General features: G+C 53.4%; 1 protein-coding gene across 6 annotated transcripts in view; it reads left to right on the top strand.

The window, feature by feature from the left end:
- ZC3H12D (zinc finger CCCH-type containing 12D) overlaps window positions 1-21,436 on the top strand; it is a 30,772-nt gene extending 9,336 nt beyond the window's left edge. For 3 of the 6 annotated variants that reach the window (XM_070507004.1, XM_070507013.1, XM_070507008.1), the window contains 4 exons: window positions 10,061-10,200; window positions 14,254-14,483; window positions 17,500-17,606; window positions 18,640-21,436. In XM_070507004.1, the coding sequence (XP_070363105.1) occupies window positions 10,063-10,200; window positions 14,254-14,483; window positions 17,500-17,606; window positions 18,640-19,481 (1,317 nt within the window). In that variant the 5' untranslated portion in view covers window positions 10,061-10,062 and the 3' untranslated portion in view covers window positions 19,482-21,436. Of the gene's footprint in view, window positions 1-10,060; window positions 10,201-14,248; window positions 14,484-17,499; window positions 17,607-18,639 lie in introns of all 6 variants that reach the window. The other 3 variants (XM_044768348.2, XM_070506999.1, XM_044768353.2) reach the window with 1 other exon arrangement.
- Window positions 21,437-23,635: the final 2,199 nt, after the last annotated feature.

The raw sequence follows: 23,635 nt of genomic DNA, 5'->3' as shown, positions 1-23,635 counted from the left end.
GTGACGAGAGCATCGTGCCCCACCTTGTCATCCTTCCTGGCCTGACCGAGTTCAGCTGTGAGAGAATCTCTGCAGCCTCACCCACACGCCCCGCTGGGCGAGGAGAGGGCCTTGCCCAACCAAGGGCATTAATCTCCTACCTGGCTTCATTGCAGCCGAGCAAAGGGCAGCCCACAGGGAGTCGGTCGGTCCCTCACAGCTGTCAGTAGATGTGCTTCCCTTTTCGAAAGCTGAGCCGTGGGTGGCAATGGAGAGAAGCAGTGTTAGCAGCAGTCCTGAATGTGTCAACAGGGTGTCTTTTGGCTGACAGGCCGAGTGGTTTTCCCTGGGCATTTGGCTCACTTTGGATTGGGCACTGAGGGACGGAAGTTTCGGAGTGTTCAACCCAAGATGGCCCAGCCTTGGGGGCTGTTCCTACCTGCCCTGCTTGGTGTGTCCTGAGAGTGTTTGTTCAAGTGTCAGCCAGCTGGGTCTCCCTGGGCTTGATCATGTCAACCTTCCTACTCCCTGGGGCTTAGAGCTGGTCCTCAGGTCTCTACAACATTCTTGCATGTGCTCCAGTGTAGGCACCAGACAGGCAAGCCTATGAAATCCCACTTAATTCAAGATCTCTGGGGGAGTGAAACGGATTTTAAAGAATCCAGTAGGTCCTGAGGGTCCTGGAGAGAAGGTTTAACGGGTGTGAGAGGGGGCCTGTCCTCTATCTGACCTGGACGAGGCACTTCTTCTGGGCGTCAATGGAAAGAGGGCTTTGAATGTAGGATGATGTCGCTTAAATCGAAGACCTTTCCAGCCCTAAGATTATCCGAGGTCTGGGATTCCAGCAAAAGAGCAGATTGGCTGTAGGGTATAAAGACTACTTCAGGTGCTACAGGAAAGTGTAGGCATTCTCTCTTTGGGGACCAGATGCTTTTAAGGAATTGTGATACGATGGTGGTGGAGGGTTTTCTTCTGGTGAAAGTCTCTGTTGTTACTTGGAATTCAAACTTAAACCACATCCTCTATTTGCACATGATGTGTTCTGGGTAAATCCATTTAGTCCCCCCTGCCTCCCCCAGCCTCCCACAACTGTAATTAGTTTAATCCCTTCATGCTCAATTTGTATGGGTTACAAATGGAAACCGTCACTCAGGCTTATTATGAAGAATGTGCTGGAACATAAATGCTTTCACACACTTGCTGCCTAAAAATCAGCTCAGTTAACCAGAACACGTGTATCCATGTGTATTCTCAGTGTGGGTGAGCATACATGTATGCATACAAATGTCTACACACACAAACATCACCACTGCCCCCATCCCCTGGATTCCCCTCGTTAGCAAAAAGAGATGAATGACACAACCACAGCTTGATTGTGGGACTAAATTTGTTCAAGGGCAAGTCTGCAAGGGAGACGGGGTCTGAGGTTCAGCTCCATCCTCTGCTCCTTTGACAGTCATGCCTACTGTGTCCTCCAACCAGTGTTCCAACAGGACCCGTGACCCTCAGGCTCTGCCGGATCCTCCGTTGTGAAGGATGGATCTAAGTGTGGGGCTCACCCTTTAGAGAGGATGGATGGATGAAACCTAATGTGGTATCTAGCTATTATCTGTTGACATCAAAACTCAATTAACCTCAGAAACATGGTTTTAGAAACTCTCCTACGCTGAGGTTTTGTAGTATCGCAGACATTGCTGTTCTCTGTTTTGAAGATGATACTGCTTCACGTGCTGTCTCGTCCTGGCAGGGGCAGAGGGGAGCTTGAAAGACAGATTGGGACACATGTCCTTTCTGCCCTGAGCAGGTGACAAGTGTCTTCTGTTGACAGCAGCATCATCTAGGGTGCTCGTTGCCAACTGTGGCTCTGTCTCCTGGAGCCTGGGGCAGCGTCTGTCTTTGCTCACGGAGAACGACAGCCTGACTTTTCAGCAAATCTTTTCTCGTTGTCTTTGGGAAGCTGTGTTTCGGTGGACCTTTAAAGACCAGAATCTGTATTAGTTTCCTATTGCGGCAGTAACAAATGCCCACAAACACGATGGCTTAGCACAAATGTTATTGTCTCGTGATCCTGGCGATCAGAGTCCAGCATGGTCTTCCTGGGCTAAATCAAGGTGTTGGCAGAGCTGTGTTCCCTTCTGGATGCTCTAGGGGATGATAAGATAGATTCTAGGAGTCACCTGAATTCCTTGGCTCATGGCCCCTTCCGTCTTCAAAGCCTGCAATGGCCTGAAATGATATACAAAATGTGGAATGTGTAGACATATACGTATTTCTCTGGGGAGAAGATTCATAGCTTTCAATAGGTACTTGAAGGGTCTGTGATCTCCCAAATGTTGAGAACCACTGATGCAGAACGAGAAATTCTGTATGGGTAATGTCATGCTCTGCGGGAGGCACTAAGACACGTGTCCTCTGTTAGCTTAGAGAATGTTAGAGCTGGCCGTAGTCCTTGCATCTGACCCTCTTTGTTGAGAGAGGAAGAAGCACAGGAAGGGGCTAGGTGGGCTTGGCCAAGGTCGACACTGGCTCCATCAGACCTTGGCCTCCAGCCCTGTGTTCCCACCGTGCCACCCAGTGTAGAAGTTTCCATGGGCTTCTCTCCCCAGAGCTTCAGAATGTGTAGCCCAGTGCTGTTTGTCGTGGGTGAATCCAGTAGGCCTGGAGTGACTGCTGCTCTCTGGAGCTCACAGCATGGGTCCCTGGCCAAGTGCTTTCTCAAAGAAGTAGGAGGGTACTCGTTGGGAGCACACACGAGTGGGCCTGGGTCATGAGACACATCTGTCCTCAAGGCATTTGAATAGAACCACACCACCAAATTAAAAAAAGCCTTCTGTCTCCTCATTGTGACCTCAAAAGGAGTCCACTGGCTCTTACAAGGAAGACTGATGGCTTCGTTTATCAATTCATAACTGATGGATGCTTCACTGAGAACACTAAGTTGCAATGTGGGGAAATGCATGCTATAGGGACCTGGGGAGCCAGACCTTGGACTTGCCCCGTAGTTTTGCTGAATCTCTTGTTGTATTTCACATAGGAAACCAGGGAGGTCAGGGACAGGAGATGGAATGTGGGGCTTAAAGTCTGAAGTCCTGAGTGCTGACCTTTAGCTGGAGCTGCCCAACAGCGCTCTCTGCGACGATGGAAGGTTCCATCCCTGTGCTGTCCATTGCAGTGGCCACTTGCCATGTGGACCTACCGAGCACTTGAAATGTGGCTGGTGCTCCCGAGGAGCTGAATTTTAAATTGTATTTCTTTTGAATTAATTTGAATTTAAGTGTCAATAGCCACATGTGGTGAGAGTCTGCGTGCTGGTCTGTACAGCTCTACCTTTGCAGCTTACCAGCTGTGTGACCTCGGCGTGAGTCACCTGACTTTTTTGAGCCCCTGTTTATACAATTAAGAGGTTGGACTAAATAACAATGGTCTTAAATGGCTTTCCAAATCTAACATGCTAGGATTCAAGGTGGTCATTTTATGCATGCATGAAAGAAATAAATGCATTTACTTCTGAAGGGATTTCTCTTCTTCTGCAGATGTTCAGAGAGAGTAACTTGCCCAAGGTCACAGAGCAGTAAGTGCAAGGCTCTGGATTCAGTGCCCTTTTCAAAGCCCTGCATTACCTCCAGCACCACGTACCTCTGAATTTCCCCCCAACCAGCCTTGAAAAGGGTCTCAAGGGGAGACCTGATGCCACATCCTGGGGCCAAAGCCTGCCTGTGCTGACCAGAGCCCTTCCCAAGCAGGATGAGCCCCGAACTTGGACTTGCCTGCTGCAGACAGGATGCGCTGGGCCCGCTCCCTCACCAGGGCCCTGGGTACTCTTTGCAGGACTGGTGCCCAGGATGCGCTCCTGCTGCTGCCAACTCTCAGGGCGTCACAGGTGCATGGAATGGTGGCTCTGATTGACTAGTGGCACAGAGATGATTTCCAAGCACGGTCCCCACACCTTCAAGGTGCATGCATGTGTGTGTGTACGTGAGAGAGGGAGATGTGAGCTGAATACACTTGGCCTTAAGAAAAAATGCCCAGGAGGTTTTAAACAGAAGGTGGCTCTCACTGAAAGTCGGTTAAAACCTGCATCCTGGTGTCTGGGAAGAACACTGACTCTCATGTGCCAGCTGTGGGCAGCGACCCCTTGCCGGGGGCAGGCAGACTCACCGGCGCCCCCCGTGGTGTGCTTTCTGTAGGCAAATTTAGGAAAGGTGTGATTGGAAGGACTTCAGCTTGGGGAAAACCACCTGATAATTTCACATCCTCTTACTGCTCCAAACAAGGGTTTCATTTGAATGTGTCCTCATTTTGGGGTACAGGGGTTTTTGTTTGGGTGATTGTTGTTTACTTTTTAAAGTCTTAGGCACTTCAGCAGAATGTGGCTTATTCTGGGGGAACGGATCTTCAGTGGTGAGGGAGCTCAGGCTTACACTGGGAGTTTTCATCCGGCCCCTCTCAGGGGGTTATGGGCAGGAGGTGACCTCCTGGGATGGGATCAGACCTGCTTCTGAGCCTCTGAACTCCCTGTGACCAATGTTGGCCTTGGGCTCCTGCCCAAGTCAGTACCCATTTCTCCTTTGTAAGATGAGGGCGCCCAGGGCAGCCCCTGCTCACCCTCTCTCTTCCCCCAACTTGAGCTGGGGAGAGATCTCTTGGTGAGAAGGGCTATAAACTCCACTTTTGGAGCATTTGCAACTTAACCCTAAATAAGAAACAGTTGAAACAGTGGTGTCCCTTTATGTCTCAAACCCTGAAGGGGCTGCTTTGTGAGCCGCTAACTTCTGCAGAGACTTCTTGGGCAATAGTGGGGCTCCAATGAGATGGTTTAGTTACCGTAACTGCGGCGGCCCCATGTAGGCAAAATTTGCCTCGGGCACCCACCCACTTCCCCTTCCCACCCTCTCTTTATTCAAAACCTCCCACTCCTGTTTCCTTTTCCCAGGGCTCGGTTCTCAGCTTGCTACTTGATAAACTGGTTCTCAGGGACTGTTAATAAGGTCCCTGCCCAAGCTCGAGCTTTTAACGGCAGGTAACATGCTCCAAAGGAGCTGCCGTCTGGATCCAAGAGGCGGAGACTGGAGAGGAGCAGGAATAAATGGAACAAATGGAGATGAGGAGGGAGAGTTTGCAGCCCAAGAGATCGGGCTCTGCCGTCTGCTGCTAGATCAGCAAGCTGGGCACATTTCTTGGCGTTAGTTTCCTCAAGGGTAAAATGGGACAGAGGTCACTTCCTCAAGGGCTTGTTGTAATGATGAAATGGGGTACATGTGCAAATTGGCCTGGTACCCAGGATTCCAAAAATACGAAAAATGAGCTCCAAGAAGAAGGGTGAGGTCTGCTCGCTGCCTGCTCTCTGAGTACCCAGCACAGAGCTTCACTGAAGCAGCGTTCGTAACTCGAGGTCGGGAGATGGAAGGATGTGCGAGGGAAGGGATACATTTGCTTATGTATTTCCCTCCATGTGCCGGGGAGTAGGCTCCCAGGGTGCCCGTGGATGCTTTCTTCCTGGACTGGGAGCTCTGCTGGCCCCCAGAGACAGATCACCATGTGGTGAGGACTACCCCTGCCTGAGGCATCAATCCTGCCATCGCCTTGGGCTTTCTGGGGTCAGAAATGGCAGCCATGATGGGGTTTTGAGGTTGGTAAAAAGATGGGGCAACGATTGAAAAAATAGACAATCTTCACATCTCAGAAGAGACCAGAAGGCTCATGAGAAGAGGCCGGGGTTGGATGTGTGGGAATCCAGTCCGGCAAAACAGTAGACCTGAATGAAAATCTTCATTCTGGAGAGACCACCTTAGCAGTTCTGGGGGTCTGCCCCTGACCGCCCTGTGCCTGGAGTCCAAGCTGGAAGGGAGAGCATTTCTTAGGAAGAGAGGGAGGTATTGATTGTACCGAGGTGCTATGAGTGGTTGTGAGCTTGCTCTATCGTCTCGTCGTCTTAGTGGCACTTATCTCCCTTGGGAGATTCTTGGCCGAGTGTCCGCCATCTTGGAGTCTTGTGTCAGATAAGCCTTGGGGTCTGTTTTGTGTTGCATGAAGCTGATGGTGGCGCCATTCCTCAGCTCTTCTTTTCCTGAATACCTGAATTTCCGACCCCCTCCCCTCCACACGCCCCTGGCCAGGGCTACTGCAGGCTGTGGCTCTCACCAGAGTCGTCAGAACTCATCACCCTGCTCACCTTTGCCCCCTCGCAGGAATTGAGTTCAATTTCCCTCATCACTGAACGTGCTCCCTCTAGCCACACACCCATCAAAGGTCTTTGGGATGGAAAGTTGGCTTTTGAACAGCTAAAAACAGATGTGCAGTCACAGAAAAGAGAGGACTCAAGAAACAATTTTTAAAAGAATTGTGGTATATATATTTATTGAGAACCCCCTTAGGATGGACTTTGCTGCAGCCAAGAGACGCATGTGTTGGGGCGAGGGGTGGAGGTGGGGGTGTCGTCCATTTTTCACATTACTGCTTCAACGTGCGCAGAAAATAGACCTTATTTTCTAGGATAGATGTAGTCTCTTCCCTACTTTTTAAGGTAGTAGGGAGGGGCAGACCTCAATTTGCCAGTTTGTGGTATCTCAGTGTCTTCTTTCTTCTGGACGACTCCGGGTTCACGTTTCCTCTCCCTTCCCCTGCTCCTCTCCCAAATGGCATCTGGAGGCTTTGAGACCTGGTCTTGGCTGGGAGAGGGGTTCTAGGACCCTCCCTGGGCTCTGCTGCAGAGTGGCTGGGCTGGCCTGGCTTCTGGAATGGTGAACATAGAGGAGTCATTGGTCCCACTTGGCCTTTGAGAAGCCATGCCGGCCTAAAGTGCTGTCCTCCTCATGCGGACGTATTTGTTCATCCCGGGGCCTCAGACAAGCCTCCAGAACTGGGCACGCAAGGGATCCAGGGCTCTTGCTGTTACCACGCCAGGTTCATTTTTGCCCGCCCCCAGGAAAGCCAAACACCGAGACGACAAGATTGCAGCAGAGAGAGGGTTTACTCACAAGGTAGCCATGTGAGGAAGTGAGAGCATGAGCCTCAAATTTGCTTCCCCAAAAATAGGGACTCAGGGGTATTTATGGGATGGGGGCAAGGTGGTCTGAACTGTGGAGAGAGGTGACTGGAGGTGAGGAGAGGTGAGGTAATTGATGATCTGCACTTCGTTGTCAGACTCCATGCCTCTTCAGAGGACCCGTGTTCACAAAGTGGCGGTGTGAGCATGATCTGAGGGTGAAGTTTTTAGCCTCTTGATGTCAAAAGGTTGCTTATTGGACATCTGTGTGGGCCGGGTTAATGAGCTGGTGGTCTCAACAGGCCTGAAGTGGACAAGGGGTTCTAATTCCTGAAAAACTGCTCACACACCCATTACCGCGGTGACCCAGGCTCCAGGGAGATGTTATCTGTAGGAGCCCAGTGAGAGTCAGAGAACATACTGCCTAAGGAGTACCGTTAACAACGGGCGAGTTAAACAGCTAAAAGCTATAATCAGTAATTGCGAAAAGGAAAAAACCTTTAGTTCCTAGCTACTTAATCATCATTGGCTAACTCTCTGCCGGTTTCATTGCTTCGGGTCACCTGTCTTGTGAGGCAGCCCTGCGGCCTGTGGGATGCTCCGCCCTCTGAAACCAGGATTTCTCTGAGAAGCTTGCAACCCACCCAGGCTGTGTGACGAGGACTCAGCCTCCTCTTCATGCCCATCTTGATGTTCTGCGTCTCCCCTCCCCTTACGGTGGAGCAGGGGTGGCACGCGGGCGACGTGGGGGTGGTGGTGGTAAGGACCCTGGGAATGACCTCCTCATTCTCCCTCCAGCTCCTTTTTTTTTCTGACTTCCACTGGGGAGGAAGGGGCTGGCTTTCCACTTCCTCTTCCTTTTACCACAGACAGCCCCATTGACATTCTCCCCTTCCTGTTTGCATGTGCCTCGCAGGCTCGGCCTCAAGGGCTGGAGGGATATTTTCTCTAAACTGGAAGACACTCCAGATCTGGGTGGCAAGACCTGGTTCCTGATGGTTACGGAGGCTAAAGGAATTCAGAGTTCTCTTGTAGCCCCACAAAGCCTGGCTTCTAATACTACTCATGAGTGTTTCCCAAAACTCCCTTTTTCTCTTTGTTGACCCGGACCTGTCCTGATCCCCCCTGAGAAAACAGCAGGCGAGGCCATGTACAAAGCACGGTAACAACGATTGGAAGTGTTCTCCCCGGCCACAGGTGGGCCAGTGTTGTAGGCCGGGCTTCCCCGGAGAGGGGGAATGCCATGGTGATCCCTGGGAGGAATGCCCTGGCCCTCCCACCTCACCCCATACAACTCTCCCCTTTGCTCACTCCACATGCTCCACTCACACTGTTCTCTTTTTGGTCCCTCAGCATGCCAAGTCTTTCCTGCATCAGGGTCTTTCCAGCCAACTCTTCCCTTTGCCTGGAAAGTTCCTCCTCCAGCTGCTCTCGAGACCACTTTCTTCCCAGTCACTCATTTATTCAACACGTTGTTATTGAGCCCTCGCCTATTAGCAGACACCATGCTAGGTGCTGGGAATTCCGTGGGGAGCAAAAGAAACTTATGATTCAGAGAGAGGGAGACCTGATTCATCCCACAGCGGGTATAAACATTCAACAGCGATAAGTGCCAGAAAAGAGTAGTCTGGTGTTGTGAGGACTCCGGAGAGGGAGATCTGATGGGGTGTACGGGTCAGGGGCTGCTTTCCTGAGGATGTGGAGATGAAGCTGAGATTTGAAGGAGGAGGAGGAGCAGACTCAGCTGAGAGGAGAGGAAATAGCTGGTGCAAAGGCCCTGTGGTGGATGTGGAAGAAGGTGCATGGACAGGGTAAAGGACTGAGGGAAGTTCAGGTGCCTGGGGTGGAAGCCGTGAGTGGAAAGATCTAATCTTGAGGCCAGGCTGCGTCCCATTGGTGGCTAAGTCCAGTTGATTTTGCCTTCTCAATATCTCAAACCTGACCACTTGTCTCCGTCTCCAGCAAAACACCACCAACCTCCACTGACTAAGCCTGAGGGATGTTTCCAGGCTTCACGGGTCCCTCAGAGCAGCATACATGGCTGCTTCTGTGGCTTCCACGATGTAGCACTCTTCTGGTTTACTTCCTTTTTTCCTGATAGATCCTTTCTGTCTCTTTTGTAATATTGTGCTCATCCACTCGTAACCAGCTACTGAGTTCCAGAGTTCCCCCAGGTCCCTCCTTGGGCCTCCTGCCATCTCCCAGGCAATCAGGCAGTGCTTTCCACACGGTGGGTTTACCCAGCTGACCCACACATTTCCTCACAGACCTCTTTTCTGAACCCTGGCTGTTTACTGAACATTTCTGCTTAGAGGTCACAAAGGCTCCCCAACTCAGTGACTGTCTGCCACCAAACTCGTCTCTTTCCCTCTAAACCCTGTCCTGCTCCAGAATCTCCTGACTCAATGAAGAGCCCACCTTCCAGTTACAGAAGCTGGAGGTCGGGAAGCATCCTCAAAGCTTTCTCTTCTATCACCTCTGCATCCAGTCCTCACCATGTTCTGGAGATTTTACCTTCTAAATCTCTCTCAAGTTCACCAACCTTCTCCCTTGTGCACCACCAGCTCCGGCCAGGCCACGGTCAGTTTCCGTCTCGACTACGACAGCTCCTTAACTGGTTCCCCATGCCCACTCTTGCTCCCTCCCAATTTATTGTCCTCTGTGCTACCAGATTGAGCTTTTTGAAACCCACGTTGGATCACATCACATCACATCTACCCTCGATCTGAAAATCCGTCTATGGCTTCTCATTCCTCTTACAAAAAAGGAAGAATCTTCAAGAAGGCACGCAAGGCCCTGCCTGGTCCTGAGCCTCCTCTCACACCACGCTCTCCTTCCTGTCTCCGTCGATGTCTTTGGTGGAATTTGTGGGGCACGTGGGCCTCCTTTGTTGGACTTGGGAAGCCCAATAACATTTCCCACCCTCTCTTAGAGAGTATTCAGCAGGTAGCTACTTGCCTTCATGTTATGCTGATCCTTATTAACTTGCCTGATTCCCTTTGGTTATGAGACTGTGAGCCAGGATATCCCCAGGGGAAATCACTCTTTGGGCCCCCTTTCTGTGTCTCTACAGGTTTGTTTGTTTTCCCTTTGTAGCCATGGAAATAAAGAAGCCTTCTCTTGCCGGGGAATCCAGCTGGCTGTGGACTGGTTCAGGGACAGAGGACACACCTACATCAAAGTTTTTGTCCCCTCCTGGAGGAAAGACCCGCCAAGGTCTGATACGCCTATTAGAGGTATGCTGGAGCAGATGCACACTCAAGAGGTACTGGGCACCTGTCCTCGGTCGCACCCCCCCGAGTACAATCACTTATCTCCTCAGCTATTTGTGTGATGGTGTCTGTCTTCCTCGCTGCACTGTAAGCTCCACGGGGCCCTGCCACTATGAATGTTCACTGCCACAGTCCTAGCACCGAGCATGACATCTGGCATGCAGTTGGTGCTCAATAAATAGTTGTTGACTAGATAAATGAGCAAATTACTTCATCCAATCTCTTATTAAAAAAAGGAAAACGTGGGGCTGGTCCAGTGGTGCAGTGGTTAAGTTTGTGTGTTCAACTTCGGTGGCCTGGGATTTGCTGGCTTGGGGTTCGCCAGTTCAGATGCCGGGCGTGGACATACGCACTAGTTGTCAAGCCATGCTGTGGTAGGCGTCCCACATGTAAAGTAGAGGAGGATGGGCACGGATGTTAGCTCAGGGCCAGTCTTCCTCAGCCAAAAAGAGGAGGACTGGTGGCAGATGTTAGCTCAGGGCTGATCTTCCTCAAGGAAAAAAAAAAGGAAAAGGAAACTGAGACCCAGGGAATTCTTTTACTTTATTTATTTATGTGTACTGAAGTATAGTTGTCATACAATATTATGTTAGTTTCAGGTGTACAACATAATGATTCGACGTTCATGTTAGTTATGAAATGATCACCGTGGTAAATCTCGTAACCATCAATGACCATACAAAGTTATTACAGTATTATTGACTATATTCCCTGTGCTGTATATTACATGCCCATGGCTTATTTATTTTATAACTGGAGGTTTGTACCTTTTAGTCCCCTCACCTATTTCACCCAACCCCCCAGCAACCACCAGTTTGTTCTCTGTATCTATGAGTCTGTTTCTATTTTGTTTTATTTGTTCATTTGTTTTGTTTTTTAGATTCCACATATAAGTGAAATCAGATGGTATTTGTCTTTCTCTGTCTGACTTATTTCATTTAGCGTAATACCCTCTAGGTCCATCCATGTAGTCACGAATGGCAAGATTTCATTCTTTTCTATGGCTGAGTAGTATTCTGTCATTCGTATATACCACTTCTTTTTTATCCACTCATCCATCATTGGGCACTTACATTGTTTCCATATCTTGGCTATTGTAAATAATGCTGCAATGAACATAGGGGTGCATATATCTTTTCAAATCAGTGTTTTTGTTTTCTTCGGGTAAATACCCAGAAGTGGAATTGCTGGATCATATGATAGTTCTTTCTTTAGTTTCTTGTGGAACCTCCATATTGTTCTCCACAGTGGCTGCACCAATTTACATTCCCACCAACAGCGCACAAGGGTTCCCTTTTCTCCACGTCCTTGCCAGCACTTGTTATGTCTTATCTTTTTGATGATAGCCATTCTGATGGGTGTGAGGTGATCTCTCTTTGTGGTTTTGATTTGCATTTCTCTGATGATTAGTGATGTTGAGCATCTTTTCGTGTGCCTATTGGCCATCTGTTTGTCTTTGGAAAAATGTCTATTCAGGTCTTCTGCCTATTTTTTTTTTTTATTTAAAGATTTTACTTTTTCCTTTTTCTCCCCAAAGCCCCCCAGTACATAGTTGTATATTCTTCGTTGTGGGTCCTTCTAGTTGTGGCATGTGGGACACTGCCTCAGCGTGGCTTGATGAGCAGTGCCATGTCCGCGCCCAGGATTCGAACCAACGAAACACTGGGCCGCCCGCAGCAGAGCATGCGAACTTAACCACTCGGCCACGGGGCCAGCCCCCTCTTCTGCCTATTTTTTAATCGGATTGTTTGTCTTTTTGAGGGATTTTTTAATTTTTAATTCCTGTATCAGCTAAGACTATTTTAAGCTACAAATAATGGAACATCGTGGTTTAAATAAAGAGGATTTTTCAGTTGTTGTTTTTTGTTTTTGCCTTTCTTGTAACAAGAAGTCAGATGCTAAGTCATGGCTGGCATTGTTTCAGCCAAGTCAGTGGTGGTAGGGCTGACCTCTTGGTGATTCTGGGAGATTTCTTTGACTTTTTCTTCCAGCCTTTTTAATCAAAAGTTTTGTTTTTAATTCTATCAATGGTTACCATTTGCTGCTTCTTCTCTCTCTTTCTGTCTCTTTATTTTTGAAAAAAAAAATGCTGTTTTCATCTTATGGATCAGTATCTTCTTGACTATTTCTATATGAATATAGATTTTTTAAAAGTTCTCTCAAGTTCCATGAATCGTATTTATTTTTCCGAGGGTCAATTCTCTTTTTTAATCTCTCTCCCTCTGTTTTTGTGCTGTTAGGTATTACTCTCAAAAGTCTGGTGACCCTTTGGTTGTCAGTTTTTATTTGTGAATAAAGAACTAGATTGGTTAAGTATATGTCTGTGCAATTGCCATGGGGTTTTGCTCCTAGTACGGGGCTCTTTCCCTGACTGGCAGGGCTGACCACAAATGTCGTTCAGCACACCCTGCATGCAGGGGCGGGCAGCTGGGCACCGCTGCCCACCACATATTCCAGTGCCACAAGGATGACGGTTTTATTCTACGAGGTCAAAGGCCACATGGAAACGTCCTCCTTCCAAGTTCTATCTTCGTTCTCCACATGGGGGCAGGAGTAGGAAGGGAGCGGGTGTAGCTGCCCCACGAGCAGCCCTCCCGTTAGTCATCCCGCCTTCTGCCAACTTCCCTCCCTCTCCCCGTGCCTGAATTCCTCGAGGACTTTTCAGGGAAAACGCTGCCACCTCCACTTCAGCCTTGTTCACACATCCTGGATGGTGGCTCCCTCCACACCGTAGGATCAATATAATCCTACCTGTTTCCTGTCTTCCTAAAATTTGTCAGAATCCCGAGTTTGCTGCTATCCCCAAGCCCATTTTAAAAGTCATTATGGATCCCCTCCCCATTTTGTACTTCTTTACTGTCATTTCAGTGGGATTATGGGAAGGACGGGGGATAGATCTTTGTGTTCAGTTATCCATTCTGAATTGGTTTCCCCAAATAATTCTTTATGGCCTGAACATGGGGAATGGTGGCTTTCAACAGTTGTGTCATGTTTAAATACAGTATGCGAAAGAGTGGGGACGTCATTATAGGGCAGGGAAGGAATTTTTAAACAAGCCACAGCAAGTACACATTAATGGGGGAAAGATTCATAAATTTGACTACATTACAATAAAACCTTCTGTTTGTTAATGGACATGGGAAAAACAAAAAAATGCAAAGATGAGCCTCAACCTGGGAGAGACTATACATTCCATATTCCTGGTGAAGATTACAGTCCAGAATCTCTAGAGAACCTCCCCAAATTAATAAGACAAAGGGAAAGGACCCAGAGAAAGATGAGCTGAGGCATGAATAGGCCTTTCACAGAAGAGAAAGCATAAATGGCCAACAAACATGAAAAGGTGCTCAATCTCATTAGTAACCAGAGAAATGCAAAATAAAACCACTGTAAAAGGCCAGCTGACACCCACCAGATTGACCCATACATATACACACCTGTATGCGCATATATAGCGGTGCATGTGTATGTGTGCCTGTATTATCTACACACATGCGTATATGTGTGCACATTACACGTGTATACGTACATACGGCTATGTATATGCACCCATTAAAACAATGATTCTTTGTACCATCTGTGCATTTGGCACTTTTTACAAGTCTGGAAGCCATGTCATTTAAGAAGGGACTTAGACTCGAGGGAGGAAACAAGGTGTGAAGAATATGCTAATTGTGGCATGTAACCATCAAATGGACCAGAGCCCTGGCTTCTCTCTTCCTTCTAAAGTGACTCTCCCTGGTTGGGTTCCGTTCTCCGGCCTTGTGTCATGACCCAGGCAGGACAGAAACCAAGAGCCCCCTTGCCCTGGGGCTGGGGCAAACGTCTCTGAAGACCTCCCTGCCCCTCACCTGATGGGCGGGGCGGAGGCGGAGAGGTGGGAGTTGGTCCAGAGAAGATCCCTGAGCTGCCAAATGTGCTCCGTGATCTTAGGATGCTTCTTAGGGGCGGGGAGTCCCTCTGAGACAGCCGCTACATGCCGTCCCCCCTTGCCTCCCACTGTGGCCCCCAGAGCAGCACGTGCTGGAGGAGCTGGAGAGGCAGGCGGTGCTTGTGTACACCCCATCCCGCAAGGTGAACGGCAAGCGGGTGGTCTGCTATGATGACCGCTACATCGTGAAGGTGGCCTATGAGCAGGATGGCATCATTGTCTCCAACGACAACTACCGGGACCTGCAGAGCGAGAACCCCGAGTGGAAGTGGTTCATCGAGCAGAGGCTGCTCATGTTTTCCTTCGTCAACGACCGGTACGTGGTGGCCGAGGGAGGCCCGGCCCGGAGCGTGGGGGGACAGGCAGAAAGCCACCTAACTAGCCTAGGCCACGAGGGCTAGTGGTCATGGCTATGCCATGCCAGAAGCAAAGGACACCCAGCCCTGGAGACAGCTGGCTTGAGGTCACCCTGTCCGCTCCCCCAGGCTGCCCAGTCTCTCTCTGTCCCTCTGAGTCTCCTCTCTTTCGTGACCACCTTTCCCCAACAGGGCTGTTTTGTCCCAACTGTCCTTTCTGTCCCCATGACCTTTCTGTTGCCATGCCCACATCTGGCTGACCCGGCACAGAGTTGCGCAACAGGTGGGCCAAGCACAGGCTTGGGGCACCCTGAACTGTGTTTTTCTTTTTAAAGAATTTAATACGTCAAATAAGAGCACTGAAACAGTCGTCATGGGGAAAATCTGAACATTGTTGCACTTCCTTTCACTTTTTTTTTTTTAGGTTTTGAATTACATATAGGAGTGAGCAACATCATCTTCTCTTTGAGGCTGTAAAGATCTTGGAACTGACAATGTCTCAATCCTTTTGGTTGCAGTTTCTAGGAGAATCTGGTTGGTTCTTCTGTCTCCTAGGATGGTCCCCCTGGATCAGGTCCACCCTGGACCAACCACTACAGCTGAAGGAGGGCGATGTCAGGGTCACAAGGCACAAACCAGTTAGCCAGTGCTGGGCCAGGGCCCCTAGACAGGGCTAAGGTGGGGAGGAAGCGATGGCTGGTCCATGCCAACGTGCTCAGGCCTGCTGAGGGCAAGGGCTGGGAGCCTGGCAAGGTGAGCGTGGCTCTGAGACCAGCAGAGTGAGGCACAGCAAGCTGGGCATCCCTCCCATTTCAACTTCTGTTCCAGGCAAGGACAGCTCGGTCCTCATTCTGGGCTCTCTGACTGGCTTTTAGGAATGTGGTTTGAGACAAGCTCCTCAACTCTGTGAGGGCAGGGACTGTATGTGTCCTATCCGCTGTGGCCCCCGCGTGCCTGGCACATCACAGGGGCTCAAAAACTAGTTGTAGATGAGGGAGGGAGGGAGTGAATGGCTGCGGCCCTGGGAAAGGGGGGCATGGGGAGGGGAGGTGACATGTGGGCTGGCTCAGGCCACTTGCACATGGCAGACCAGCTCCTGACCCTGAAGCCCGGGAGGCAGTATGGTGTGGCGGAAAGAGCTGGGGTTTTGAAGGCAGCAGATGAGGTTTCAGACTGAGGCTCTGCCACGTACAGACTGTGTGTGGTGGGGTAATCACTCAACTTCTCTGAGCTGAATGTTCTTCCCCTTGAATTGACTGTACCTGGGTTAATCATACTTACCTCTGAGATGGCTGTAAGGACAAGAGAGAATTGTACCCTGTTCTCCTCAGGCCAGGCCAGGAGGTGGTGTCAGGAGGTACTATTGTCCCCACTTCCATGTGGCCAAAGCCCCAGGCCAGCGGCTCCCCTGCAGTAGCCCCCAGGGACATTTCCACCTACACAAGGCCAGCGGCTCCCTCTTTCTGGCTCAGGCCTGGAGGAATCTGGCAAGTCTGGTGACTCTTGGTTCCAGAAAATCCTCATGGAGGTCTGATGGATCATGGCTGCCTCTGGCCTGGCGATAGCCTTGGGCCGGGGCCAAGGCCTTTTGACGCATTGGCCTTTGCTAAGGGCCAGCCAGAAGGTCCCCTGGCTGCCAGAAGGCAGAGCCTGCCTGTCCGCCCATGGGCGAGGATGCCTCCCCGGTGCCCCGGGCATGTCCGTGGGGCCCTCCTGGCCCAGCTCGTAGTGGAGGCCCGGGAGAGAGTGGGAGGCGAGGCCTCTGGGAACTTCTAACAGCCGCTGTGGGCGGCTCCCCAGATTCTTGGCCAGGGCCCAGCTCTGAGGAGCCGGCTGTGTCGCTGGGATCTGAGCCACGGAGGCTACCCAGGCCCGGGATCACCCAGCTCTGGGCTGGCCTGGTGGACGTGGTCTGCAGGCTGGGACCTCGGCATGACCCTGGACTCTTGGGGGGAGAGCAACACATACAAATAGGCCTCCCATTTGCAATCCACAACCCCTCCAGCGGAACCTTTGTAAGACCTGGAAGTGCCGCCTGGGAACCAAAGTATTCACATAAAAACGTGGAGTGTGCCCAACAAGGGGTGTTTTCCTTCGGAGGAATGTGGTTTTCCTGTTTGGGCCATGGGCACCCTGAGGATGCGTTCCCCTCCGTGTTAGACTTAACGCCAGGGAGAAGGGAAGGGGTAGGGGGCAGGGTAGGGTCAGAGAACACGGCCGGGGTCAGGCAGCCTGGAAGCTGAGACCAAGCCCACCCAGAGCCCCCGGGTCTGCGGAGGAGGGACGAGTGTGCACAGAGCCTCGGTATGCGGACCACACCCGGATCTGCTGCTTCTCTGACTCTCCGACTGGCGTTTCAAACCCTGTTAATATTGATCCCCCACCTGTATGTGCCCAGAGCTGTGGGGCGACACAGGAGAAATGGCATCTGAGCCTCCAGGGAGCCCATGGAGATCTCTAACCTCCTGTCGAGGAGGATGGGAATGCCGCTCAGGTTCCCTTTCAGCCTGGGATCCGGGCGAGTCCTAGGGCGGTTATGCATGAAAATCACCTGGAAAGTTGTTAAAATGTAGATTCCTGAACAATTTGAGATTCCGATTAAGCAGGTCTGGGGTGACGCCCGGAGCCTGCGTTTTTTTCAGGAGTTGCTAGGTGACCCGGGCACTGCTGGCCTGAGCCTCAGGAGGAGAAAGGTTTGAAGAGGCCCAGGCAGCGCTCCTGAATCCGGGCTCGCAGCCGTGTGGTCAGCGCCAAGGAAGGGCTGTGCTGCTTTAAAACGCTCTGACCGCCCCTGGGTGGGAGAAAGAGCCCTGGACGGCAGCCCTGGACGGGAGCCCAGGCCGAGCCTACGCCCGGTGCTGCTGTCCCTTGCTGGGCGGCCCCGTCCTGCCCCCACACAGGTGCCAGCGGCAAGTCCCCGTGGGTCTTGCAGTCACCACCCACCCCCTCTCCCCCGCCCCCTGTGCTGTTTTGCAGATTCATGCCTCCTGACGACCCCCTGGGACGGCGGGGACCCACCCTGAGCAACTTCCTGAGCAGGAAGCCGAAGCCCCCGGAGCCGTCCTGGCAGCACTGCCCCTACGGTGGGTAGCAGCACCTGGTGCCGTGTGGGCCTGCTCGGGGCCTTGTGTCAGGGCAGCTCGGGGCCGTCAGAAGGGCTGCCCTGGCGGTCAGCAGCCTGGGTGCCAGCCCGGGTGCTGCCCTTAACCAGCTGTGTGACTCTGGGGAGGTAACAACCTCTCTGGACCACGGTTTCCCGACAGAGTCACTGTAAGGATGAGCTGATGTCCTGGACGCCTGCTGCAGGGGAACGTTTGTGAGGGCTGGATGCAGGGGTCACACACAGGGCCGAGTCTGTGTCCTGCCCCGCCATCCCCCACCCTGTGCCCTGATGGACTCTGGTCAGTGTTATCCATGGAGAGTTAAGCATCCTGTCCCAGAGGCCTCCAGGACGCCAGCCTTCTAGCCAGCTCTGTCACTGACTTGCTTTGGCAAGTTATTCAGTGTCCTCAGGTCTGTTTTGAGTCTAAAGAAGTTCAATAAAGCCTTAGGTGACATTCAAAGTCACGTCCAGCGTGGCTCAGCCTGCTCCCCTTCACTCTCAGAAGTGCCCGAGTTTGGATGACTATTTGCTCACCTCTGTTAGAACCGTCTGTAAGGAAAGGGCCATAGTTAGCACAGGGATGTGGACAATGGGTGGAAACTGAGGCCGCACTGGAGGCGCAGTCCTGTGCCAGGAGCATCCACTCCCCACCTCCAAGGTTGGTCCTGTCCACAGGGCCCCTGGGGAAGTGGAGGCTGAAGGTCATTGGATCCAGAGATTTGGTCCCAGTTCCTGGTGAAAGGGAGTTCGTGCCTGACATCCACCCGCCGACACTGGGGTTACTGTGCCCAGCGCCCCACACCATGGGGTCGGGGGTGTGCCCCCTCGCCCATCCCACCTGCGCCCTAGGGCACTTCTCCTCACCTCGACCCGCGCCTATCCTGATAAGTCTGCAGCGGGCCTGGAGGCCTTCCTGGAGGAATCTCCACGGGGAGAGGCCGCGCGGGGGGCGGGCACTGCCTCTCTGCGCCCCAGGTCTCAGCCGCGCCCTCTCTCCGCCCTCCCCCTTCCAGGCAAGAAGTGCACCTACGGCATCAAGTGCAAGTACTACCACCCGGAGAGGCCGCCCCACGCGCAGCTCGCGGTGGCCGACGAGCTGCGCGCGCAGACGCGGGCCTGGCGGGGCGCGGGTGCTGACGAGGAGCGGCCGCGGGGCGCGCGGGCGGTGGTCCGGGCGGAGCAGGAGGCTCCCCGGGGCGCCCCCGCCGCAGCCTGGCCCGGCCCCCGGGAGCCTGGCACGCGCAGCCTGCCCGGGGCGCGGCGGGCAGCGGACGTGGCGGCCCTGGAGGGCGGCTTCTCGCGGCTCGCCTTCCGCGACGACACCGGGCCCCGCGGGCCGCCCCCTCCGGGCCCCGGCTGCGCCCTCGCGCTCGGGCCGCGCGGTCCAGACTGGGTGGCGCCCGGGGCCTCGCGGTCCCCGCCGGCCCTGCCCGGCCTCCTGACCCCCCCGAGTGCGTCCGGCCCGCAGGTCGCGCTGCGGGGTGGGGTCGGCCCGGGGGACCCGCAGGGCGACCTGCTCCCCCAGCGCCGGCAGCCCGCCGACCCGTGGGCCCTTCCCCAGGGGACCGGCCGCTTCCCGGGCCGCTCGGCCTGGGCGGAGTCCCGCTGGGGCGACAGCGCCTTCGTGGGACCCTCGGGGTCCGCGCCCCGCGCCGCGGCCGGCGACATGGACGCGCGCGCCCGGACGCGCACCGCGCTCTGCAGCATCTTCCCGCCCCAGGAGGTGGACCGCGTCATGGCCCTGTTCCCCGCGCTCTCCGACGTCACCAAGCTCATCCTCCTCATCCAGAGATTGCAGAGGTCCGGTGCGCCCGTGGGAAACCCCTCAGGGGCTAGTCCAAGCCACCGCAAGTGATGTCTCAATCTTGCAGCTTGGCCGGGCAGGCCCGTGGTTGCCAGCCTGCACCTGGATCGGCCCACCCCGTGGGGCCCCCTGTTTTTGAAAGATGGTCATGGAAGCCAGCTTCCTGACCCTCAACCGTGCCCATGGTGGCACCTGGTGACCCCCCACGGATGATGCAGGGCCACCTGCTGAAGTTCCACGTCCTGCAGAATAAGGGCCGCTTCCGGGAAGGGAGTGATTTCTCACGCCTGGAAGACTACAGTCTCACTACAGGCTCTAGGAGTTTGTCTGGAACAGTCACCTGGGATCCACAAGTGGGTCACAAGATCACTTTAGTGGGTCACACCCGAAATAGAGTGGAATAGGAAATCTCTGAGCACGCCCCACATAATCAGGCTAAGAACGAAACTCTTATTTCTTAGCCACACATGGGCCTATGAACCCTTGGTGGCCGTGTGAACTTCATGTGGGTCACCGGCACAAATTTGAGAAATCCTGGTAAACGGCCTTCAATTTCACTGCATCGAATCACGCTTCAAATATGTGGTCACTTGGCCGCTGGAAGGTTTGGCATCTGGAGGTTTCCACACGAGCTCTTTCTAACCTCACGAGGGGAGCCTGGAGCTCTAGACTCCACGCGTAGGCTTCACTTGTCACTCTGAGATTGTGTGGCTGTGCTGGTCTGTGGAGGTGTGGCAGGGGCATGTTGTCCTAAGGGCCTGCCTCCGGGGCCTTCGGTCCCTTCACAAGCACACATACACCACACACAAATGTCACACCACACACACACACACACACACACACATATCACCTGACTCAGGGCTAAGTGTCCCGTTTTTGTCAGCTGTCTGTTGTGTCAGTTTCCAGCACAGGCCCCCTACTGGCTGAGCCCTCTAAGCCACAGTCACGCTGAGCCGAGGCCCAGCGAGTCAGGACTTCCGCTCAGAAAGCTCCAGGTGGGTCAGTGGAGAGCTGGACGAGCCTCCGTCGTGGAGGTTCATGGCCACCTTCCACCACTCTGATTCTTCTGGCCAGCCACTGCTTTGAGTTTGGGGGAGAAGGGACCCACCTATTTGCAACGGACAAGAAATGAGACAATGCTGCCAGAACACGGACCCCGTGTCCTCAGGGGCCCTGGCATCACCTGTGGCTGCATCCGCCCCTTCACTTGGGGTCACGGGTCCCGCTCTGCAGGTCTGGGCTCATTTGTTCATGAGGGGCTTCGGGGGCTTGGCCATCGGGGAGAGTGCGAGGCACCTCGCAGTGGAAAACCAGCCCTCAAGCCCCGCAGCTCCCTGGGGACTGGCAAGCTTAGTGGGGAACTTCTCGGGCGTTACTCTGCTGCGGGCGATGTCGGCACAGCCCAGGGTGCGCCCAGAGAGCCTGCTCCAGTCCCTCTAGTTCCTGGTCAGTGCTGCATGGGAGATGCAGGCGCACTGCGATCCTGTTCATCTTTTTAAACCGGATTCTCAGCATGGCTTCAGCCACATCTGTCCTTCACCTCTTTTTTCCAAAGAGGACACTGTACCCACAATTGTACCTATCATTGGGACCTCAGTCCTGAGGGGGGTCCGCTCTTTCTGGATAAATCGAATTTCCCTCATGGTGGTTTTTTTTTGTCTTTTTGCACGACAAGCTTTATGTTAGAGCTGCTTTTGTCTCCGGAATCTGTCTCCCGACGTGCCACCATCGCGTTGCTGATTTACGGTTGGAAACGTTTAAACTGCTTCCTTTGAGGACGAGTTGGAGTTTTAGTAAGCTGTAAAGCTATCTTATTTGGTTCACTGTGATTAAGACAAGAACAAAAACAAGTGAAGAAACAGCACATTTCAGTGTAATCCCCTTTGGAGTTTTTTCCAAAGTCTTGGTATGTCTTTGTGACACAAAACTTGGATGGGACGGGCGAACGAGATGTTCCTGGTCGCATAGCTGTTACCGTGCTCCAAAAATAAATCCTTTTTATCCACACCTGGACGGTCCATTGTCACATTGTGTATCAGATTCTCCTGTGTGGGCTTTTCCCCTTAGGCTGGTTTTTCACGTTAAATGTTGTGGGTGTGCAGACTGAGGTTGAGGGTGTGAAGGCTGCTTCAGTCAGGGGTATTCCACCCATGGAGGTGATGGGGGGGCTGGAGTCCACCTTTTCAGGAGAAGCTTCGAGGCCCAAGGCAAACAGGCCTTTGCTGGGTGTTCAGCAGGCTGTTCCCAAGGACACAGGCTGCTTGCCTGTTTGCTAGAGTTTTAAAAATCCTCATTACAGAGCCACGAAGCAGTCCCATGAAAGCCACTCTGCTTGTGCAGCAGCATCCTCATGCTCAGAGCGGAGGAGCCCGGTGCTGCACCATGTTTATGTGGGTGCAGCTTTTCCAGAGGCCTCTGGAAGGTTAGGTATGAGGCAGAATCTCGGGATGTCAGTGGTCGAGGGGCAGAAGCAAGAGAAGCCACTCCTGTCGCATTATTCCAGCTAAAATGAAGCTCAGCTTTCAGGATTTTACACAGAACTCACATGGGGAGCAGGGAGCCGCCTGCCAGCTGGCACAGTGTAGCTCCCTGCCCCTGGGAGAAAGTCCCCATGGGGTGAAGAGCATGGCGGTGGGCACAGAGGCATGAAGGCGTGGTGATGGGGGAGGGCTCTGGGAACTGGAGCAATGAACTGCCATGTGGAACCCCCCCAGGAGGGAATGCATGGGGCCAGGACCAGCTACACCACTTGGGGGGCCCCGTGCAAAATTAAAATGCGGGGCCCCTCGCTCAAAAGTGATCAGGAATTTCAAGACGGTGACAGCAGAGCATTCCCCAAGCACAGGGTCCTTCTAAGCGCAACTGCACGGGTCACAGCCCATGAAGCCACCCTGCGTGGTCACCAAAAGGACAAGCAAGAGAACGTCCTCCGTGCCTAGAGTGTGTTCCTAACAAAACACCGAGGGAAAGGGGTCGGAGCCCCGGCTGAGACGTGCAGGTGACAGCCAGGAAAGGCCGCATTCCTCGGGGCGGCGCTGGCCCCTTTGGCTTTCTCTGCCTGCCTCTGGGGCCGGGGGCTAAAGGGAGGTCGAGGGCTTGGGCCAACCATGCGTTGGATCGGCCACTTCCAGCGGGGACAGGGCGCCAGTAGGGGTGACTCGAGCCGGGCAGCAGGATCCTGGTTGGAATTAGGCGGAGCTCACAGGCCGCGTGGTGGGGGACCGGCTGGAGGTGGCTCCGGGCTGACCCGCGTGAGGCCTGCCCCTGGCGGCCTCGCTCTGTTGCCTGTCGCTGGGGGATTATTGTCTTCTGCGGGGTCCCCTCCACAGGGAGAGGCAGGCACAGCCCCCGGCTAAGGGACCTTCGGCCCCAGAGATTCCTGGGGGCGCTCCCATCGCGGCCCAGACTCTGACTAACAGGCACTGACTGACTAACAGACACCAAGTGATGCTGACTTTGACTGCTAATGACTGAGAGACACTGACTGGCTGACTCTGACTGGCTCTGACTGACTCTGACTGACTGACTGACTGACACCCACTGACTGACTGACACCCACTGGGTGGCTGACGAGGTTGACATGCAGTCAGCGCCTGTGGCCGTTGGCAGTGAGTGCTCACACAGGACTAGCAAACCGCCACAGCTCTGACTTGATCCGAGATCAAGCTCACTCCTGAAAACGCGCACGCACCACGAAACGGGCCGTGCTGAGCCTCGAGGGCCGGCTCCCCGGCCGTTCCCAGGGAGGAACTTCCGGAGGCGCTTTCCCCACAGGGAGGCTGGGAGCACCGTCGGGGATGAGGGTCCACCCCGCAGCAGGCCGCCAGTCCCTCTGACGCTGGCTCCAGCTCTCGTTCTCTCAAAACCCCTGCTTCCCACAAACCCCCTGCTCAGCAGGCCCCTGGGCCCCACGTCTGGATTGGGGCCACCCCTTTGCTCTCCCACCCTCCGCCACCTCTGGCGCCCACCCTGTCCTCCAGTCCCCCAGCCTTCAAAGCCCCCTCTTCACTCTTCCTCCGTGGGGTCTGCCCAGGCCACTCCAGGGCTGTGAGCCGTCCTCCCTCTCAGGTTGCCTCCACGCTGTCCTTTCAGGGCTGAACACTTCCAGACTGTTCCATGGCACCCTTGAAAAGGTTTTGCTCTGAATGTTTTTTTTGTTGTTGTTGAGGAAGATTGGCTCCAAGCTAACATCTGTTGCCAATCAT

This window comes from Equus asinus, chromosome 1 (assembly GCF_041296235.1).
Source record: "Equus asinus isolate D_3611 breed Donkey chromosome 1, EquAss-T2T_v2, whole genome shotgun sequence".
NCBI classification, from domain to species: domain Eukaryota; kingdom Metazoa; phylum Chordata; class Mammalia; order Perissodactyla; family Equidae; genus Equus; species Equus asinus.
Note: the sequence above shows the minus strand (reverse complement) of the source record. Positions and strands in the feature narration are given on the sequence as shown.